The sequence below is a fragment of the Mustela erminea genome, chromosome 8 (genome assembly GCF_009829155.1).
Source record: "Mustela erminea isolate mMusErm1 chromosome 8, mMusErm1.Pri, whole genome shotgun sequence".
NCBI classification, from domain to species: Eukaryota; Metazoa; Chordata; class Mammalia; order Carnivora; family Mustelidae; genus Mustela; species Mustela erminea.
The window spans coordinates 46453076-46474309 of record NC_045621.1 but is presented as its reverse complement, the minus strand read 5'-3'; the positions used below and the strand labels follow the sequence as shown (position 1 = coordinate 46474309).

At 45.9% G+C, this 21234-nt stretch overlaps 2 protein-coding genes across 5 annotated transcripts in view; both read left to right on the top strand.

The window, feature by feature from the left end:
* Positions 1–21234, top strand: part of HDLBP (high density lipoprotein binding protein) — a 72772-nt gene that overhangs the window by 17573 nt on the left and 33965 nt on the right. The window contains exons 1-3 of one of the 4 annotated variants that reach the window (XM_032355464.1): positions 14866–14967; positions 19411–19475; positions 20664–20776. In XM_032355464.1, the coding sequence (XP_032211355.1) occupies positions 20701–20776 (76 nt within the window). In that variant the 5' untranslated portion in view covers positions 14866–14967; positions 19411–19475; positions 20664–20700. Of the gene's footprint in view, positions 1–14865; positions 14992–15831; positions 15941–19410; positions 19476–20663; positions 20777–21234 lie in introns of those variants that run through there. The other 3 variants (XM_032355462.1, XM_032355465.1, XM_032355463.1) reach the window with 3 other exon arrangements.
* On the top strand, positions 15047–18565 carry LOC116597562 (proline-rich transmembrane protein 1-like). The gene is made up of 2 exons (XM_032355473.1): positions 15047–15737; positions 18466–18565. The coding sequence occupies exons 1-2, from the start codon at positions 15237–15239 to the stop codon at positions 18484–18486; spliced, it is 522 nt and encodes a 173-aa protein (XP_032211364.1). The 5' UTR covers positions 15047–15236; the 3' UTR covers positions 18487–18565.

Below are 21234 nucleotides of genomic sequence, written 5' to 3'. Positions count from 1 at the left end.
GCTTCTTGCTCAGCAGAAAGCCTGCTTCTCCCTCTCCCACTCCCTCTGCTTGTTTTCTCTTTCTCACTATCTCTGTCAAATAAATAAAATCTTAAAAAAAAAAAAGAATACATCCTGGATTGTGGTGTGTACCATATTGCAGTGTGGCTGTCACTTTGTGATGTTACAGTACAGTGTCAGAGGCTGACTGTGCCTCATAGGGGCTCTCTATCAACCAGCCATCTAGTGGCTTTCATAGCCATTTTGCTTGTGTCCATTATTTCATTGGTGTCTTAGTATCCTTTGCTGCTATCATAAATGACCACAGACTTGGCTGAAGTCATCTCACTGGGGTAAGTCATGGTGTCAGCAGGTTCTACTTCTGGAAGTTTTAGGAGAGAATCCTTGCCTTTGCCAGCTTCTTGAGGCTACCTGCATTCCTGGTGACCCTGTCATCCATCTTTGAAGTACACAATTTTAAGGATACTTGTGATTACATTTAGGTTCCACCTGTTTAATCCAAGATAATCTCCCCATCACAGTATTCTTAACTTAATTCCTCTGTAACATGCACAGGCTCCAGGAATAAAGATTGAATAATGATCTTTGGGAACAGTGAGTTAGTGTACAATTGGCAATTGCAAAATGAAGAATTTTTATTCTTCCTTTTTTTTTTTTTTTATTAGAGATCACGAGTGGGGAGAGGCAGAGGGAGAGGAGAGAGCATCTGAAGCAGACTCCGCACTGAGCGCAAAGCCTGATATGGGACTTGATCCCACAACCATGAGATCATGACCTGAGCTGAAACCAAGAGTCAGATGCTTAACCAACTCAGCCACCTAGGCACCCAAGAATTTTCTCTTTCTGTGTCTACACTTACTAGTTGACATTCTCCTGTAAAGAAGGTTTCCCTTTTCAGTTCTGATTACCCTAAAGTGCAGCTCCTCCTTTCCTGTATCATTGCCAAGAACGCATTGGGACTAGCAACTTCCAAAGTGACAATGTATTTTTGTGGCTTTTTTCTCCTAGTATTATCAACTTACAGGTACATATATCATTGTGTTTTGGCCCATTTAAACCATTTTTTGAAGTACATATTGTTTCCTCAAGTTGACTTCTGTGTTCTTGGACATGACTCCATTAGTCTGTGACTCCTTCCTTTCTGCCACAGCAAGGTGTCCCATCAGCCATTTTTTCGGAGGAACCCTGGTTCCTTTTAGTGGCAAATGGTGTTTGGATGCCATGTGCTAGGTAGGGATGCTCACTGCCACTGTTTTTTTGTGTTAAACGTAGAAATAAATCAGTCATTTTACCAGCAAAAGTGGATTAATTTAAGAAGATAGAAATGCAATTCTGGACATGCAAGCTGTGGCAAAATGGTAGGCAAGTCCAACAAAGAAGAGGAACTTTATTTTATGAAGAAGGAGGAGGAACTTGGAAGAGGTTGTTTTGAAGGAATGTCCATTGGAGAGAAGCAAGAGTTCAGGATTTAGGATGTCAGTTCCTCATTGGCTTGGTTGCAGGGGTGGTCGATTTCTGGTAGGAGAGGCAGTGTATGTATGGCCTTCCCTCTTGGGGTCTGTAATAGACAGTTCTTATTGTAATTGGCATTGAGTTGTGTGACTCCCCCTTTATCCTCCCCACTCCAGTTTAGTGAGGTTTCCCTTTATTAATTTTCAGTTTCTTATAGTAGACAGACTTGTGAAATAATCATGAATATGGACATTTCCGGTTCAAATAAATATTCAAATAGATATTTACAAGATTTTTATTTCAGTGTGTATCTTGTGCCAAAAATCGTCGTCTTAAGGATATTAACTCGATTACCTGATTACCTGTATGTCACCATTTTATCTAAATGTTACCATTTAACATTTTTAGAGTAACAGTGCTCACATTATCCAGATATATCCATCCCACTTGGAATATGCTGTCAAATTACTGTGTTTTTGTTACCTATTCTATGTTTATGCCACCAATGGGACAACATTGTTAGATTGGTTCCATTTTTTTAAGTGAATTTTTTATTGAAATGTAATAGAGCGATGCTCATCTTCAGTGTGTATGGGTCAGTGCGTTATCACTGACAGAACTCATGCATAGAGCCAGCATCCAGATAAAGAAACAGGACATTTTATTTCTAGTTTGAACTTCTCTAATTTATATGGTACTAGAAAACCTGTGAATGGTGGTGTATTCAGGTGGATGTGGTTTCCATCCCTTCCCCTGCCCTTCTAGTGTGTGTGTGTGTGTGTGTGTGTGTGTGTGCGTGCGTGCACACGCATGTGTGTGTAGACACACTGTATTTCTGATTCTTAGGGGAAGGTGCCATACCCTACACCTGCTGTCCTCTGTTGCCTTTGTTATTAACCATATACCCTGGAGACCACAAGTACTAGTGGGTGGAAATCTCTTTTATCCTGCATGTTACTTCATGGTGGATATAGCATGATTTGTTTAGTCTCCCTCTTCCTTAATGAACTTGTGGTTGTTTCCAGACTTTGTTACCTTCTTGTTTCTTACTGTTTCTGCTGCTACCCTTCTGGGTAATCAGTCCTTCCTTCACACAATAGGTAGAATCCATGCCAAGTAGCTGCCTGATACCTGCTTGGAGTGGCTTGGTGGGTAGTCTGGGGCTGCCATGCTGATCTGGACTCTGCTGCCCTCTGCTTCTTTCCCCGGCTCCCCTATATCCCTCTTTGGTTGGTGCTGATTTTCTAATAGTGGGGCAACCGTTTGTTGTTGCCCTGCCCACCTTTGTCTCTTGACAGGTGAAATGGCTGAGTTGCTGCTCCCCAGATGCTCTGGCCACATGGTGGCCTGTTCTGAGTCCAGGATATAGAGTGAAATATATCTGCTTTAGTCTCTACATGGGACTTGTATTAGTGCACCTTTATGTTGAATTAGTTCTTTGTGGGGAGCAGCTATACCAGCAATTCCATAAATCTAAAAGTGAGGTTCACTTCCTAGAGCAGACTCAGAAAGACAGTGCTGGAAGAGATGATGGAGTCCTCTCTTCCTCCTCATATGACAAATGAGCAAACAGGCCAAGTGAAGAGAGGTGACATGTCCATTGTCACACTTTGACTGTCTACCAGGGCTTAATACCCTGGACAGGAGAGAATCCAAAGACTTGGTTTTTCTGATGTTTGTTTCTTTATAGAGAAGCATTACATTTCCATTTCCATTCCATATCTAGGACTGGTTCTAGTTCCTAGGTATTTCTACTCATGACTTGAGCTAACTTTGTATCTTTAGCACAATGTTTTATAAGTACAAGCTAAAAGTCTGGCTTATACACCTGACTTTTCCTGTGTACATTGTAGGAAGAAAATACATTTTCCAGTAAGTTGTTGCCCTTAGAATTATTTTGTTTCTTATCATTTTCATGGGATTTATAGTCAGAAGATCAAAAGTATTTCTTTAATTGTAGGACTGAGGGGGTTATGGCCAGATCCATCCCCTACAGGTGATTCATCCCTGTTCTGCCCTTGCTGTCCTTCCCATACCACCTTCCCCTGAGATGGGACTTGCTCTGGCCCCCAGTCTGTTGCTGCTCTGAAACCTGTTACCATGGCATTCAGAGACACAGATGACCCAAGGATCACAGGATCCATTTCCACCTAGAAGCAGTGGCTGGCTCCTGTAACAGAACAAACGATTTTAGATGTGGAGGAGACCGTGAGGAGGGGTCTGAGCAAGTGGTTGCCATGTGCAGTTGTGCCTGGTGAGAGCAGCTGGGCCCAGTTTGTTGCGTGCAAGTCCCTTGAGGCTTTCTCACTCTCAGGAGCATTTTTCTTTAGGCTGAGGTGAGACATGTCTCCAAAGTCTCTCCCTGTCCCTCACTTCTCTTAGCTCTGGGAGCTGGGAGCTGGGCAGAACTTGTACCCTCCTGTACCACTCTCCAGATATGTAAAGACAGCCTTAGGTAGCTTCTAATTCCCAGGGGCTTTGAAGAGTTTGTGTAAGGCTGCCTATTCTCTGTAATCAACAGTCCCTCACAGGGAAATGAACAACAAAGAAGTCTGAACTGCAGACCTCTTGCTGATAACATGGTCTAATAAAACAGCGAAGAAAATAATTCTTGTGACCCTGCCTTTGCTGATTTGTAGTAGCAGATGCTGCTTAATAGTACCTCTTTGTTTCCCTCTCCAAACAGAAGTATCCACAGAAAAAGTAAGGAGCTTCATACAATACAGAGCTGTCCCCCCTCCTGCAGCTGACCATCAGGAGCACTTAAACCTATGTCTACCTGTAATTTCTAAACCTGTTAAAACACACCTTTTTTGGTAAGTGGTGTAAGAAATATATGCTGTTTTTACATGTGGTCACCTCCCGACTTAATATAGTTGCTTCTTTTTCCAGTCTGTCAGTACAGTCCCCCCGACTCCGAATGCTGGTGTTTCCTGGCTCCGTGCTCCCTCTTCTGTTATTGGTGTCTTGGATAGCCTACAAGGAACAGATCATAGATAGTCTGTGCACATACGAACATGTCTCTCTAACACAGCCAGCTGCATATTGATGTAACACAGCTGCCCCTCACTCATGAGTTGACTGAGACTGGCTGTATGGTTGAGGGAGGGACGCTCATTCACTTCCGAGTCATGGGTCCAGGGCTGAGACCTTGTATCTAAGGGTCTGCTGACTGGATTCTACGTAATCTCTTCTTACATAAACCAGACTCCTACTGTGTTACCTAGGGCATTCAGCATCAGTTTCTTCAAAGTGGATCAAGAACTTAAGACACAGAGCAATTAGAATGTCAGATTCCTTGAGGTTTTTAAGAATTTTTCACCTAACTGACATAATTTTTTTAGAGCAGCCTGCCCTTACTGAGAATCTCAGTTTGATAAGTTTAATATTTGTAGAAGCATTTTAGTCTTCTTTCCTTATTTTGCATTCTTAAATCATGTTACATTAAAAAGCAGGACTGGCATAAACAGGTTTGGGAGCAAGTGTGGACCATCACAGGTGGGAGCTGGAGTTCCAGGCCTGCGGGAGGCAGGTGCACGAGTGGAAGGTGGCACCCTTTCTCAGTTTGCTGGTGGGTGGAGACCTGCTTAGTCGGCAGGTCCATTATGAGACTTGGTGTCCCAGCATTGTTTGCTTACCCAGCCCCCTGCTACAGACAACACAGACGTCCAGTCTTTCGCTCCTGCCAAAAAGCCACAGTGTGTTTGTTTCTCAGCACCTATGTGAGCACATGTGGGAGAGGTTCCAAGAAGCAGGAATTACAGATTCCAAAAATATTTGTATTTTAAGTTACAATATATGATGAGATGGCTTTCCAAAGAGATCACATCAGTTATTCTGCCAGCCACACCAGTTTTCCTGTATCTTTTCTGACGCTCATCCAACTTCATTTTTGCCAAACAGAAACATAATGTAGGATCTCCTCCCACTTGAAATATGCATTTTCTTTTGTACAACTCAAACATTCCCTAGCCTTTTGTGAAAGATGTTTGTATCTTTCACCCTTTTGTGGTTTATTAATGGGTTTTGGAGTCCTCGGAAGGAATGCTGTGCACTAAACTTGGTCACTTCTTTCCTGGAAGCCTTTGAGACAGCTCCCCATGCCACGCACTCCTGAGCAATTGTGGCAGAGGAGACCCTCATGACAGACACAGTACCCATTCTGTTCCTTCCCCTAATCTAAATTTATTTATTTTAAACAAGAGATTTGTAGTAAGTTGATTTGGGACGGTTTAAAAAGACTGATAATGAAGTTTATTAAGAAAAACCTTTTTGTCAGATTCCATTTTTGCTTTGGATTGGAAAGCCAACTCTGTAGCACCATTGTTGAAATAAGAGTTTTCTGTAGAATTTTAGAATTTCTACTGTCCACCTTAAAAGCGTAAAAAGAAACAAGTGACATTAAGTTCAATAACATATTTTGTTTATCCCAATCCAGAGCATTGTTTCTTCATGTGATCAGTACAGAGTCATCAGCAAGGTGTTTTTCATTGTGTTTTTTTCCCTACGAAGTCTTCAACATCTGGTGTATATTTCAGACCCAAAGCATGCACCAGCTGGGACTAGCCATGTCTCGAGTATCAGTCGCCACATGTCACTAGTATTGGCTGGCCAGCGTGGCTAAGAGGCAGTTTTCCTTTCATTTCTATGGAAATCCATTAACTCATTGTCCCATTTGCTATTTAAAGAGTTACAAGGTGTGGGAGTGCCTGGATGGCTCAGTTGGTTGAACATCCTGCTCTTGGTTTTTGTTCTGGTCGTGATCTCGGGGTCATGAGATCAAGCCCTATAACAACAGGCTCTGCACTCAGCAGGGAGTCAGCTTGGAGTTCTCTCTCTCCCTCTGCTCCCCGGCTCTTGGGTGCTCTCTTGCATACTCTCTCTAAAATAAACAATAAATCTTTCTAAAAAAAAATAAAAAGTTCCAATGTGTGTTTATCTGACACATGCTCTTGAATTAGGCTCTATATAAATGCTATTCTGTCCTCATCTGTATAAAGATACAATGATTATTTCAGTATTCATGAAATTAGTGGAGTGCTACATTAAATATATTTGTTCAGTGGAATTAAATGTTAATATTCTCATATAGTGAGATGGCTGGCTACTGTAAGGCAGTTTTATCTTCCTTAATCTTTGTAACAATTTACAGAGTCCCCAAGGGTTTACAAATGGGAAACTTGTAGAAGTTGAGAGCTTAAATGACTTGCCAAGGTGACCCAAATAGGATCCAAGCAAGACTCTGAACTTGTCTTGACCACAGGTATGGTGTTCTGCACACATTCTGTCCTCACTGTGGATGCCTGTGATGACTTAGCTGACACAGGTGGAAGAAAAAGACATGGAAATCTAGTAGCAGGGTCCCTGAAGAACACTCTGGTCCCCTTCCTATCACTTTCTATAGAGAAATCAGAGCGGTGTGGAGACAGCAGCCCAAGGCCATTCGCTTCCCGCCTGACTGGAATGGGACAGCTGTACTTTAGGGAACAAGGCTTCCAAGTTGGATGTCCTACAGCAATAAATAGCCTTTCTGAGCCAAGAAAGGAACCTAGTTTTGATGTGGTCGGTATTAGAAAGTCCTCCTAGTCAACCTGCCACTACAGTTTATAGCCAGGGAGGAATAAGTTGAATCCTAAAATGAGTTTATGTTTTTGAGCTCTCAGAATGGGATGAAAGCATACTCTTCTTTGCCCAGACCCAACCACCACAATCAGTGTGGGACAGCAGACTGTGCAAAACATTCCCATCCCTCAGTGCCTGCCTCTTACAGGATCGCACGGCCTCTGAGCAAGGATCAGACCTGACAGCCCCCCTGGCCTCGGAGGTGTTCTCTGGTCCATTGTCCTCCCTGACCCCCCTCAGCAAGGTTCCACTCCACGGAGTCCCGTCAGGTCATTAGCTAAAGCAAAGAGGGTAAGTAGCCCAAATCACACACCTTTATCTGTGTTTAGCCATTGACAGGGTGTTGTTGGCTGTCGCCACCAGGGTGCTGTGAGGACAGCATCCTTGTCTAGGTTTCCCTTTACTCACACGGGAAAGCTTTTTTCCAAAAGTAGACATCTAAAAGTGAGATTATTGGGGCGCCTGGCTGGCTCAGTCGGTGGAGTGTGCGACTCTTGATCTCAGGATTGTAAGTTTGAGCTCTGTATTGGGTGTAGAGTTTACTTAAAATCTTCCAGGGGCACCTGGGTGGCTTAGTCGTTAAGTGTCTGACTTCGACTCAGGTCATAATCCAAGGGCCCTGGGATCAAGCCCCACATCAGGCTCCCTGCTCGGCGGGAAGCCTGCTTCTCCCTCTCCCATTCCCCCTGCTTCTGCTCCCTTACTCGCTGTGTCTCTCTGTCAAATAAATAAAATTTTTACAAATAAAATAAAATAAAATCTTCCAAAAAAAAAAAAAGAAGTGGGATTGCTATCTCATGGTGTTTGCATCTTCAGCCTTAGAAGGCTCTGTGAGTGGTATAAAGTAAGGATCTACACTTTTCCTCATCTAGATAGCCAGTTCTCACGGAGGCATCAATTGTAATTTGTCCACAAGTTCATCTCTGATAGAAGTGTCTGTTAGGATGTCTGCGTCGTGCCTCCCATCTGCTCCACTGTTCTCTGTCCTACATCACACTGAATTACTATAGCTGTGAAAGCTTGGTATTGGGGAGGGCAAGTTCTCCCTACCTTATTTTCCTCAGCTGTAATTGGCTGTTCTTGGCCTTTGATCTTTTGTATAAGATTTGTTGAATAAATATAATTGCATATGTAAATATTCTAAAAATTTTTTATAGAAATATTATTACACAATACAGTATTATAAAAATGGTAGATAGAGGGGTGCCTGGGTGGCTCAGTGGGTTGAAGCCTCTGCCTTCGGCTCGGGTCGTGGTCCCAGGGTCCTGGGATTGAGCCCCACATTGGACTCTCTGCTCAGCGGGGAGCCTGCTTCCTCCTCTCTCTCTGCCTACTTGTGATCTCTGTCAAAGAAATAAATAAAATCTTTTAAAAATGGTAGATAGTAATATTACCTAAATAAAAATTGCATTAAATGTTGCAAAATTCCATATGTACACATACCTGCACATCCCCTTTTGAGGTTTACGCTGCAGTTGCATGAATTTCTAGTCTGATTAGGGGAGAAGTACAGTCTTTATGATGAAGTCTTCCTAGATAGGTGAATGTGGCATTTCTCCATTTATTTTTAGGTCTTTTCTGTATTTTGAAAAAGGTTTTTAGAACCTTCTCTATAAATCCTGTTATTTTCTTACTAGATTGACTTCTGATGTTCTCATGTTGCTGGTGTTTTGGAACATGTTTGATTCTGTGTACTGATCCTGTTTCCAGGAAACTTTGAGCTCTAATAGTGTATCCATAGCTCCTCCTGGCTCTTGTACTTGGACAGTTGTTTCCAGTTTTTCAGTTTCTTCTTGCCTTCCTGCCCTGACTCGCATCTCAAGCCTAGGTTAGAATAGAGAAATTGCCCAGTAGCAACCCTGTTGGTCTTTGCGATCCTAAAGTGAATGCTTCTCATGAGAGTTTCTGGTAGGCGCCTAACATTTAGCTAGGGAGATGTCTGTGTATTTTTCCGTTTTATGAGGAATGGGCAGATTATATCAGATTCTTCATTTGAATATTATGAGGTGATAAAAATCATTCTTGCCCTGGTGTAATAATGTGGTAAATTACTTTGTCTTGTCTTTTCTTTTTTAAGTAGGCTCCAAAGTGGGGCTTGAACTCACGACCCTGAGATCAAGACCTGAGCTGAGATCAAGAGTCGGACGCTCAACCAACTGAGCCACCCAGGTGCCCACCCCTACTTAATCTTTCCAATATTACACCACCTTGCATGATTGGAATAAAATGGACATTATAGTTATATATTATTTTGACTTTCTAGAACAGTTTGATAGATTATGAAGCAATACATTCTTTTCTCCTGTTATCCTTGTCTAGGAAATACTAAATTCCTCCTAGCTTTGTAAGTGAATTGGGAAGGTAATTTCTTAGGGCTTCCTTATGAAAGCAGGTGGGCCTCTCTGCTGAGATCTTTATATTTGTTTCTTTGAAAATTTAGGAGGATTGGTTATATAAACTCCATTTCTAACTCTGAAGTTGCCTATTTCCTCTGTTTTCAAAGTGTGTGTGTGTGTGTGTGTGTGTATGCATGTGTGTATGTGAGTGTTCAAGTTTTGTGGTTTTTGTTTTTGTTTTTTCAAGATTTTATTTATTTGAAAGAGAGAGTGTGCACAAACAGGCAGGGAAGGGTAGAGGGAGCAGCAGACTCCACTGAGCAGGCAGTCCCCATCCATCCCAGAACGCTGGGATCTTGACCTGATCCAAAGGCAGACACTTGAGCCACCCAGGTGCCCTCAAGTTTTTGATAATGCTTGTCTTAGTAGAATTCTTGTATGATTTTTCAGAGTCTCTGCTGTGGCCGTAGTTTTGACCCCCTTGAATTCTTAGTATTGCCTGTTTGTACCTGTTCTTTTTTTTCCCCCACTGGTCACTATCTGCCCAGAGATCTAACTGATCTTTCTAAAGACTCCTTTGTAAGTTTTATTATCTCTTGTATGTCTCATTAATTAATCTCATAATTTCATTAATTTCTTGTCTGTATTTAAACTTTCTTTAGATTTATTTTGTTCTTCTAATTTCAGGAGAGGATGATTAAATTTTTACTTTTCCCTCTTCACTAATATTATGGCTTAAGGCTATAAACTTGTGTCCAAGCAACACTCTGGCTTAATTCCGCAAGTTTGGATAAGGAACTGCTTATGGTTTAGTTCTAAATATTTTCAGATTTCTTCTTTGACCCATGAGTTATTTAGAAGCAACTTTTTAAATTTCCAGGCTTCTTAAAATTCTAAGTTGACTCCTAATTGATTGTTTTGTATTTAGAGAATGTTATGCTGTTAATTGTTTTTGTTTTGTGCTAGCTGCTGGCCAGATTTTATAAAAATTCTATTAGGATTGAGAGGAATAGGTCATTTCTAATAATTGGGTGAAGGATTACATAATCCAATGAAGTAGATTCATTAACTACATTGTTTTAACTTTCTGTACAGTTTCAATCTTCATAATCTGTGAGCTGAGTTTGCCTTTGTCTGTAATCCTAGATATGTCAACTTCTAGTGACCTTCCTGTTCTTATATTATATATTTTGTAGCTGTATTATTTGATATGTACATTATTGTACTTGGAACCGACTTGGGTTTTTTAATCTTGACCTTCTTAGTTCTTACTCTACAGCCTACTTTATATGAAATTAATATGGCTAGCTCAACTTTCATCAGTTAGGACTTGCCTGGACTATTTTTCCATCCCTTGACTTTCAGCCTCTGTGTCCACATGGTTTAGGTGGCTGAAGTAGCTTTTAGCTTGGTTTTGTATTTACATTAGATTATTACCACATCTGGATTCATTTCTTCCATATTTTATGCTTCATTTGCCTTGCTCATCTTTTACTTCTCCTGCTTCCTATTCTGTTCTCTTTTTTCATTTCTTTCAGTTAATAATTACTAATACAAAGTAATGTAACTGATAAGTAATCATGTATAATGTAGTGAATACCTCTGAATCTACTACACCATTAGTAAATCCACTAAGTTAGATCTCATCCAAGATCTAGAACATTGCCAGGAACTTCTGTTTGAATAGGAGTTTAGATTTTTTTTATTTGAAAGTTAAAAATTGTGCTTTCACTAGATTATTTTTAAGTTTGTTTTATTAATTCAACAAGGTCTAAAATTAGTATTTCTAACCTTTTCTCAAATAATGATCTGAAATATTCCAACTTCAGTTTCTTCCTTTCATCTTATATTTGGTTGCTGCTTACTATTTTAATTACATTTTGTATTTTAATTTCCTCCCGATTTTATTGTTTAGTATGTGGTCAGCGCGTGTTTCACTTTATCTGGGTTACTGGTTTCTTCGTCAGTATTCTTCCTGGCAGGACTCTCTGGCTCTCGCTTCCTCCTTCCCAGAGCCTGTCCCTTCAGTGGTTACTCCAGCAGCTATCCATCTGTAGCAATAGCTTGCTCATAGTCTAAATGTCTTTAAATGACAGAAAGGGTTCTGAATTGACAGGTACTTGCTTCAGCATAGTTTACAGGTGTTGGTTTGTTGGCCTCTGGCAGGTGTGCAATCTCCTGGTGTTCCTCCGTAGGTAAGCTGCCTCTTCTCTAGTCTCTTTTAGGTTCTACTCTTGTCTTTGGCATGTTTCGGGGTGAATTATTTTAAAGGGTGTTGCCAGCTACCTGCTCAATTTCTTGCATGGGGGAAGGAGGTTATCATTACATCCTAGAATTTTCCCTATTTTTCCAATACTGCTTCTCTGTTCCTTGTGATGGCTTCTTTCGGAACTTCTATTAGACTATGTTGGACTTTCTCATTCTCTTATCTATAGTTTTTTTTTTTAAAGACTTTATTAATTTGAGAGACCGCAAGCATATGCGAGGTAGTATGGGGAACAGAGGGAGAGGAGAGAGAATCTCAAGCAAAAGCTGAGATCATGACCTGAGCCAAAACCAAAAGCCAGATGCATAACTAACTGACTGAGCCACCCAGGCTCCGCTCGTATCAGTAGCTCTTAACCCTTTGCATTTATTCTATCTCTTGACAGTTTTTAAAGGCCACCTTTCTGTTTTACATCTCTAATCACTAGGATTTTTTTTACAGTCTCAATCTGATAGTTCTGTCGTCTGAAGTTCTTGAGTCTAATCCAACTTCAGTCGTTGTCGTTTCTGAATTTTGGACTTACAGCCTCTCTGCATTGTGGATAGATGTGTGGATATGACTTGTAGCCTGGTATGAGGTTTATTTTCTGCTGTGTGGGATTGCTTTCTGTGTTGCTAATTCCTAGATTTGGGCTGGTGGGGTCCTAGAAAAATGGGAGTTGTAAGGACTTGAGCCCTAAATCTTTATTGAGTATTAGTCCATGGTTGCTGATACACAAGAGGAGCTCTCACCACCTGGTAAAGCAGATTAGAAAGTCTCTATGCTGGTGGGTTTGTTTTCTTCTTTTTTTCCCCCCCAAATGGCCTACCTTCTGTTGAGAGTTCTTTTGAGGGCCATGGTTCTGTGGGGCTGGGGATGCTGTTCTAAATTTTAACTTGAGCAAGCCCACCTCTTCTCCCATGTATATCCCCCTTGAGAGCTAAAAACCCAAATGTCACAGACTGATGTTCCCTTTTTGAGGTACCCATAGGGGGTTTCCTCACACATTATCTGGTGTGACTGTTGCTGGACCCAGCGCTCTCAAAATCTGCCTCTACAAACTATTTAATGCACTGAAGCTTGCTGGGAAGAAAAGCTGGTCATAATGATCAGCAAAGAAGCATCCTGGGATGGTCTGTACCACAAATTCAACATCTGATTTTACAGTGTCTTTTTACATCTCTTAAGGGCTTCTGTGCAGCAGCTACCATGTGAGCCTTCTGACTGTGGTGATTGCCAAGCTTCACTGGAAGTTTCTTGACAGTTGACCTGCCAACTGTTTGGGAATCCCTCCCCTCTTCCTCTCTCTCAACCCTCCCCGCCCCCCCAACCCCCGCCACACACATATACACACAGTACTGACTTTAAAAACAAAACAAAAAAACAACACATGTGTGAGTTGCTGGTTGGTTAGTCTCCATGGAAGGACTACCTGCAAACACTAATAACCATAGTAAGGGATGCTGAAGAGCTTGGTGCTTCAGGAGGTTCTTCCAAGTGTAAGGATATGCCATCTGTCCAGGTCCCACCCTAGGGACTTGGGGCAGTGCTTTGACGATGATGTCCTTGGCTCTACAGGGTGGATTTTTGACTGCCTCACATAGTTTCTCTTCTGCAGTGATGTCATGAGGGGCTCCTGCTGGTTGGGCTGGGCTTCTCCCCTGACCTTAAGCTTGCACATGCAGTTTCCGACTTGACCTCTGCACTTGGCCATCCAGTGGGCATCTCACATCACATCCCCAAGGCAGCTTTTTGCATCACACTCCTCCCTTTCCAGTCTGGTCTTCCTTTAGTCTCCCAATCTCAGTGCAGGCAGCCAAGAACCTCCCTGACATTCGTTTTCTTTCTTTTTCTTTTCTTTTCTTTTTTTAAAGATTTTATTTATTTGACAGAGCAAGAGAAGGAACACAAGCAGGGGTAGTGGGAGAGGGAGAAGCAAGCTTCCCACTTAGCAGGGCGCCTGATGCGGGACTCCTAGGACCCTGGGATCATGACCTGCGTGGAAGCCAGAGGCTTAATGACTGAGCCCCTAGGCTCCCGACTGACTGAGCCACCCAGGTGCCCCTCCCCGCCATTCTTAACTCCTATCAGGCTCTGCCTTCAGTTAGTGAGGAACTTCTTGGTGCTACCTTCCAAATCTGGCCACCTAGTTCATGTACCATTGCCAACCACAACTGAAAGCTAGTGTCACCTTCACACTGAACAACTACAGTGGCCCAACCCCCTCCCCCCAACACTTTGTGTTCCACTGAAAAAAGCACATCTGGTCGCTCTTTCTCCCACTCCAAATTCCGGTCATCCTCCCCACCTCAGCAACACCTGTATGAGAGCTGCCAGCTGTGCTGACCCGGCTGTGGGCTTCCTGCTGAAGCCGGCCTCTTCTGCCCACAATCCCGTGCTCTTGCCCTGTGGGGCACACACGTAATGTATGTAGGACTCTGCTCAGGACACTTCCATCAGAGGTACAAGCTGATGTCTACAGGTTACTGTGCTGGGCCCGCCCTTGATTTAAAAAAAAACAAACAGTGCAGTTATTTATTATGCAAGGGTCACAGACCTGATCAGCCATCTCCTCGTCTAGGGTGGAAGCCCCTGGAGGGGAGGTGATTCTCCTGCTGGCTCTTGGGCTGGGCACGTAGTAGGCATACCTGTTCTTACCTCAGTGCGGACAGCATGCACTATGGACATAAGGAGGGTGGTCAGCGAGTGGGGCTACTTGTGGAGGTGATGAGCTACACCAGGAGCTGAACCCCCCCGGGAGCACCCGGAAGGAAGCTGCTCCGAACTTCTGGGGCACGGACTTGGGTTCGGTTGGAGCCGCTTCAGCGTCCATCCGTGCACCAGGAGGAGGCGGCAGTTAATTTCCTTTGTGTTGTCCTTCGCGGTCTCGTTTCTTTTTCGGGTGGGGAGGCAGGCGGTATTGCCAGTGACTGGGCCGGCCGGTGCGGGTCTCCGCGCCGCGCTCCGGAGGTGGTGGGGGTTGGGGGGTGCATTTCTCAAGTCTCCGACCCCACCACCCACTCTGGAAGCCACGGAGCCCTTCCGGAGTTGGGTCCAGACCCTGACCGCTCGCCCCGGCCCGGCGGGACGGGGGCCGCGCGTGGGGACCCCACGGGGGGCGGCGGGGGCGGGGCGTGGGCGCGGCGGCGGCGGCGGGGGCGGGGCGAGGCGGGGCGAGGCGGGGCGAGGCGGGGCGGCCGCCGCCTGACGTGTCTCGGCGGGATTGGAGCCGCCGCCCTATATAGCCGCGGGGGCCCGGTCGCCGGTCTCGGAGCGCGGCCCGGCTTCTCCGCGGCGGGCGGCGGGACGGCGGTACGGACGGGCCGACCCCGAGCAGTGAGCGCTGGCCGCAGGGGGGCGGGGGCGGGCGCTAGCGCGGAGGGGGCGCGCGGGGAAGTTGGGGCGCGGGGCGGGAGGGGCGCGGGCTGCCGACGTGGAGCGCCGGGCGGGGGAGGGGCCGCGGTCGCCTTCCCCACAACTCTCCCCCGCTGCCGCCAACCGGGCGTCCCCCCTTCCCAAGCGCTCCCTCCCTTTCCGCCGCCCGGCCGGACCCGGGGGGCGGCTACGTGTCAGCACTGCGCATGGGCCGCGGCGCCGGCTTGGGAAGAGTGAGAAACTTTCCCGAGTCGCTGGCGCCGGCCCGCGCGCCCCCACCGCACGCACACACCCGCGCCTCCCGCGGAGGCAACCCCTCAGGGTCCCGCTTCCTCCGCACCCCCGCCCCCCGCCAGCCCCCTAGTCCGGTGCGGGGGAGGGGCGGCAGACCTGGGGCCCGGGCCGGTGACGTGGGCGTCCGGCCGCGGAGCTGCTCCCTCCACCCACCCCCCCCGCACCCCCCTCCGGCCCGGGATGGGAGGGGGGGTGCCGGGGGTGCAGTGCGGGTGCCGAAGGGCAGGGCCGGGCCTGGGACAGTGGCAGGGCCGGTGCAGGCCCAGCCGCACCTCCACCTGCTGCCAGTCTACGTGGTCGGTGGGCCTGCTCCCCTGGAGGGCTGCCGCACAACTTGGACCCACCCCAGGGTCCGCGCACGAAAAATACATTACGGAAAAATACCGAATTTGGATGAGAGGCGGGGAGGCCGAGTGCGTTACTGCCCCTTTAAGCCTGTCCCCGCCCGCGGGCTCGCGTGGCCTGTGGGAGGGCCTGCTGAGGTGGCATCTGCGAAAGTTCCTCCTGCGGGACGGGTGCCGACTTCGGAACTCGCCGGAGCCGCTCACCTGGCCCTCGTGGGGCCTCGCGCTCTCGCCTTGGAGCTTTGGGAACTTCTAGCCCGCGGGGAATTTGGGTTTGTTCTCAAGCTTGGTTTGTGGGTCTTGAGAAGTACTTTTGGGGGGGAAATTCCTTTGCAGGTTTAGTGTGGGGATAAAAGTAAATTTAATTTTGGAAGAAGAGGACGGGAGTTCTGGGTTTCCACCAGAGGTTCTTGATGTCATCCATGTTCAGTCCTGTCTAGTTTTGTGAAGCGAGGAGATTGTCATTAGGTGGCTGAACTAAAGTTCTTTCCCTGCTTTTACTTCTTTGCAAAGACTTTTCCTTTTGAAAATATAATTGGCAGAATGGCACCAGGGAATCAACAAGTGTTTATAATAGAGAAAGAAAATTCTTCTTTTAAAGACTTTTCCTGTTGTCTGTGTGTTAGGATCAGGCTTCAGATGTAGTCTGCAGATGTCATTGGGACTTTGAGTTTCTCCCACATGATAGGAGTGCCTGACAGTTCTCCCTGATGGAAGAGAAGAGTCTGTGCTTCTGTCTGCCTGCCTTTCTTTGGGTCTAGTTCTGTTTGCTGCTTAGTTATATTTTGAGAGGTGTTCCCCCGCGCACCCCTCCTAACATTTACACTCTGAGAAATAAGACTTAAAGTCCACATTGAGAGTAGTTTGAGATTTGCTTTGAGTGAGTGGATCTCAGTGCTTCCTGCAGGGAGAGTACTTGAGAGCAACCAAAATGAGGAAGGGATTGGAGCAGTCTTGGGAAGAACTGGAGGAGAAAGGGCTTCACATGTCTGAAGCACTCTTGTAGAGAAGAGTGGACTTGTTCTCTGTGGCAAGAGTGGAGCAAGAAGTTGTAGATCTTGGCACTACATGAGGCAGACTATTCTGACAGCTGTGCAGAGGTGAAGCAGGGCTCCCTTGGAAAGCCGCACAGGTCCTCTCTGGTGGTAGTCAAAGATTGCTGTCAAGTGGTGCCTGAGGTCCCTTTCCAGCTCGATTTGAGCAGTTTATTAGATTAAGTGAGGAACTGTGATAGCATGTTTGGCCTCTATTCTTTGATAATGGAGCTTGTGTAAGGTCCCCTGAGAACTTAAGATAGTAGTGATCACTGGTGAGGTCGTCCAAGGACTCGATGGAGTGGGAGTCATCTTGCTGGGTGTTGTCTGTGAAGGCAGAACGAGGGCTGGTAGGGAGCAGGTTTGGGTGGGCATAAGGCTGTGGGGGACAGTTTCTTAGGTGCTGCTTTGTGGAAGTAGAGGCAGGCAGGCAGTCATGCTGAGAGCATGTTAGGAGGGCTGCCATTGGCCTTTTATACAGTCTCAGCCCAGAGCCTCAGGTAGAGGGAGGTCTGCATTTACATATGTGTTTAAAGTAGATTCTAAAAACATGGGGTTTTGAGAAGTTTATAAGAAAATGAGAAACTATTTGATATAAGAGCTCTGATGTTAACTCTGCTACTTGTTGCGATCCATTCATTTCCACCTGTGATAAACTGCCACTGGAAATCTGGGGACTAGAGACCTTGCGTATCTTGTCAGACAAGTCTGGACTTTCTGGAGATCCACTCTTTTCTGCTGCTCAAGGGCCTGTGCACACTTGGGGTCATTAGAGGCTCTGGGATAGGCTCTCCCTCTGACACATTAGTAGGTTTAGTAGGGTTGGTGACCCTTTCTTGAGCCTCTTGGACTAAGGAGTTTCGTAGAAGAGTTGGCTGGAATTGACTGCTGAAAGGTGTGTGAGCTATCTCAGAAGAGACTTTTAGGAATTGGTCTTATCTTAGGTGACACTAGATGCAGGGTGGAAATTGCTCCTGGGAGGAGGGGGGGTGGGATGGAGAGTTACTGTATTTTATAGGCTTACCCGTGGTTATCACTGGGCACTGAAGATTTGCCCTTGTCCAGAAGGGCAGGAGGGAGGCTGGTCAGTGGAAACCCAGAGGAGAGGGTATGAACATGGTCATGTGGAGAAGCTGTCTGTCCGTCTGTCTCTCATTAGGGAGTAGATGGCTGTAGGTTTTAGGAAGTGACATAGCGTGACCTGGAGTGGGAGGCTGTTGAGATGCAAGGTCAGCAGGTAAAAGGGCAGGTACAGCCCAAGTACGAGTTCTGAGCAAGGAGGGCAGGGTGGACACATGGGTCCTGGGTTTGCTGCTGGCACTTTGACCTAGAACACCTCCATCTTGTGCCTAGCCTAGCTAAATGTGCACAGGCTAGACACTTGGAACCCCAGGGATTCCAAGTGCTCTATACCTTATCGAAATCCATCTATGGATGTGCTACTCTGACACTTTGATTTCACAGCAAAGTCCTAATCTTTAGAACTTGTGGGCTAGCATTGTTGGAGGGAGATTCTCAGAGTTGTCCTGGTCAATATATCTTCATTTTTCTCTATCCATCTTGGTACAGAGGGGTGTCTGGTGGGACTCGGGCCCCAAAGAGGCCAGAACCTCTCTGGTTTATACTTTGCCTGTGTGACTCAAACCCTGCATTCAGAGATTTGTGGGGTTTTTTGTTTGTTTGTTCGGGTTTTTGTTTGTTTTTTGTTTTTTTTGTTTTAAGTCCTGAAACGCTGCTGGATAATGAGACCCTCTTAAATCCAGAGTCTGCTGATACACCCCTGATTGCCGCGACCTGTCTTCTAGCTTCTGATTTACGTGTCGCCGTATTGGCAAGAATTTGGCAATGTTATTCTCCATTTAGGTAGTCGGTGTTCTTATTACTGTTGTGGATTCTCCCATTTTGGACACCTACCTTACCCCCATCGTAAAATCCACCTCCTTGCACTTTACTGAGTGTGTGTGGGGTTTGTGTAAAGCGGCAGGTAACCTACTGGGAAACCTCCCTCTCCCGAAGTCCCCAAGGCAAGATGGCCCACACCCTCTTGCTTCACAGAGTAGTTCTTGGTCCTCCCCAGACAGCCTTTGAAGGCTCCTTCCAACCCTGCTATTTTATGGCTGGTTTCTAAATCCCCAGTGGATTAGAAGGGACCGAAGGACTTTTACAGGAGAACAGGGAGAACAAAGTAACTACAAACCCATAGCGAGCTCATAAAGGCAGTAGCTCTCAGTCACCCTAAAGAGCTCGGGACCCCAAGGTCCACATTCTGTACTGCATGGGAGCACAGGTTCACCGAGTCTTTGTCTTTGTGGCACAGCAGTCAGAGATTAAGGGGAATACAGGAGAAATTACGCAACCATGCAGGAGAACCATCAATTGTGTAAGGATTTTACTTCAAAATGGTCAAATTTAAAAGTTTTGACATTAAGGAATCACTCCCTCAGGTCCATGGGGAAAAGTTGCCCTCTCAAAGTTTTGGATGGTTTAGATTTTATTCTGATAGGTTTTGTTTGAAGCTAGTAGCCTGGGGGCAGAGCATCCTTTTTTCCCCCAAGAAACTTGTCTAAATATTAGTATTAGTAAGCAAAGTATAAATAACGTTTTGCTTTCTTTTGGTTGGGAGGTAAAAGGATCTGGGTTATAGAATGCAGATAAGTAACTTCCCTCTGGTTTTCTTCTTGTTGGCCCTCCCTTCCTGTCCCACACAGCAAAAACTGGCAGGCTGACATAGGCGGCCTCAGGACGGACTCTCTGGCTACTGACCGTTTTGCTGGTAAGTGTTACTGTCCTTTCTGAAGGTTTCTTGTCCCTGGGCTGCATGTGTACCTTCTTTCATTACGTTTCTAGTGGCTCCTGAGAGACTTGCTGTAACGACAGGAGCCATGTCCACGTGTACCCTTCAGGTGCATCATCTGGCTTCCACCTAATTTTAAACCTCAAATGTAAATGTGAATTACATTTGATCAGGATTATCTGAATTTGGGTCGTGCATCTCTTGAGGAATGCAGGGCTTAATTTTCTTGAACTTGGAACAAGGTCTCACGGAGCTGTGAAAATTAGGCAAAAGCTCTCTCTTATTACATCACTTACCTCTCTTATGCTTTGCCATGGTGGTGGAGAAAGACACTTGGAGCATAATGACATGAAAGAGTGGGTTTCTCCTCATCACAGTAGCTTGGAGCTCACCTAGAGTTGAAGGGAGGAAGTGAACACACCTGCCTGGATGAGCCCGAGTCCTACTGCATACCCCGGCCCTCAGGCGTGGGGTCTGGAGGCAGAGACTGCTTGGTGCCTTCCATGAACTGAGGAACTGTGTGCCCTTGGGCCAGGTCCCACCTGCTCTGAGTCCACTCTGACCCGTGAGAGCTAGGACATCCAGACAAGAACCAGCCAGCCCCTGTCAGGCACTTCACCGCCCACTCCTTGCTGTTATAGTGTCACCAGTGGGTGATGAGAGACTGCTCTTTGTGCCTTGGGGCCTGTGGACATTGCTAGAGTGTGCGGTGCTCTGGGCCTTGCTGACCGGGCCCGCTATCCTTGCAGAGGTGGGCTGATTGCTTCTTGTAGCCACTGTCCTGTGGTGTATTTTATAAGCATCAGGAGGCACGTGGATGAACAAAATAACTGAGATGGCTGTTAGGAAAAACTTCCAGAGGTTGATCTGCAGGCTGTCTCTATAGCCCCAGAGATCATGGGACTAGAGCTGTCAGCTGGGGCCTCTGGCTCCTCACATAGAGGATAACCTTTGAGGAGAGAGTTGTCCAAGGACCATCCTTCATTTGCATTTTTCCTTTCCTCATTTACTGAAAGTTTGGGTATCCTCTTGTATCAGAGGTTGTAAGTGAAGAAAATGGTGTGGTTTGCTGGTGAAACAGGATGAAGCCTTTGGCTAAAACTCTGTGCGTCACAGTTTGGCTGTGCCTTGACACTCTCGTCTCTGCAACCCTCCCTCCCGCTTCAGTGGCTCACCCGGATTGTGCGTAGGCGCGAGATCAACCATGAGCTCCGTTGCAGTTTTGACCCAAGAGAGCTTTGCTGAACACCGAAGTGGGCTGGTTCCGCAACAGATGAAAGGTGAACGCCCTTTTGTCCTCATCTTCCCATTTGGAGACACCGCTGCTTCCAAATCTTTGTCAGACCTTTAGGGCCTTTGAGAAGTGCCTTTTGGGACTGGAGGAGCTGCGGGGTGGAGCCTGGCCTCTCACCTCTTCCCTGCTCCCTCTGGTACTGCCTGCGTGGCCCTTCTGTGCAGGGTGGAATTGGGCAGACTGACAGATACTTCTGGGTGCAGGAAGTTTTGAAGTGTGGACCACTTCCTTTCGGGAAAGCCAGTGATTTTGATCCTCGGTCATTAAAATGAGATTGTTTTTCAAAATTGCTGTCCCAAGTGTGCTGAACTAAAATCCTTCAAAATCTGGTATATATTTACAAAAACAGGATAGCTTGATTTGAATGCTAAAGGTTCATCTATAATCTTTCAGCTGTGTGTAGAATTATTTAAAATTTTCAGGTGAGAGAGTAGATTAACTGAA

What these genes read in the sequence shown, in the direction of transcription:
- LOC116597562 (XM_032355473.1), top strand. Translation starts at nt 15,237, where the DNA reads ATGGGCCGCGGCGCCGGCTTGGGAAGAGTGAGAAACTTTCCCGAGTCG. An exon ending in ATGAGAGGCGGGGAGGCCGA is followed by an intron (nt 15,738 to 18,465) that starts GTGCGTTACTGC and finishes TCTTAAATCCAG; the next exon opens with AGTCTGCTGATACACCCCTG.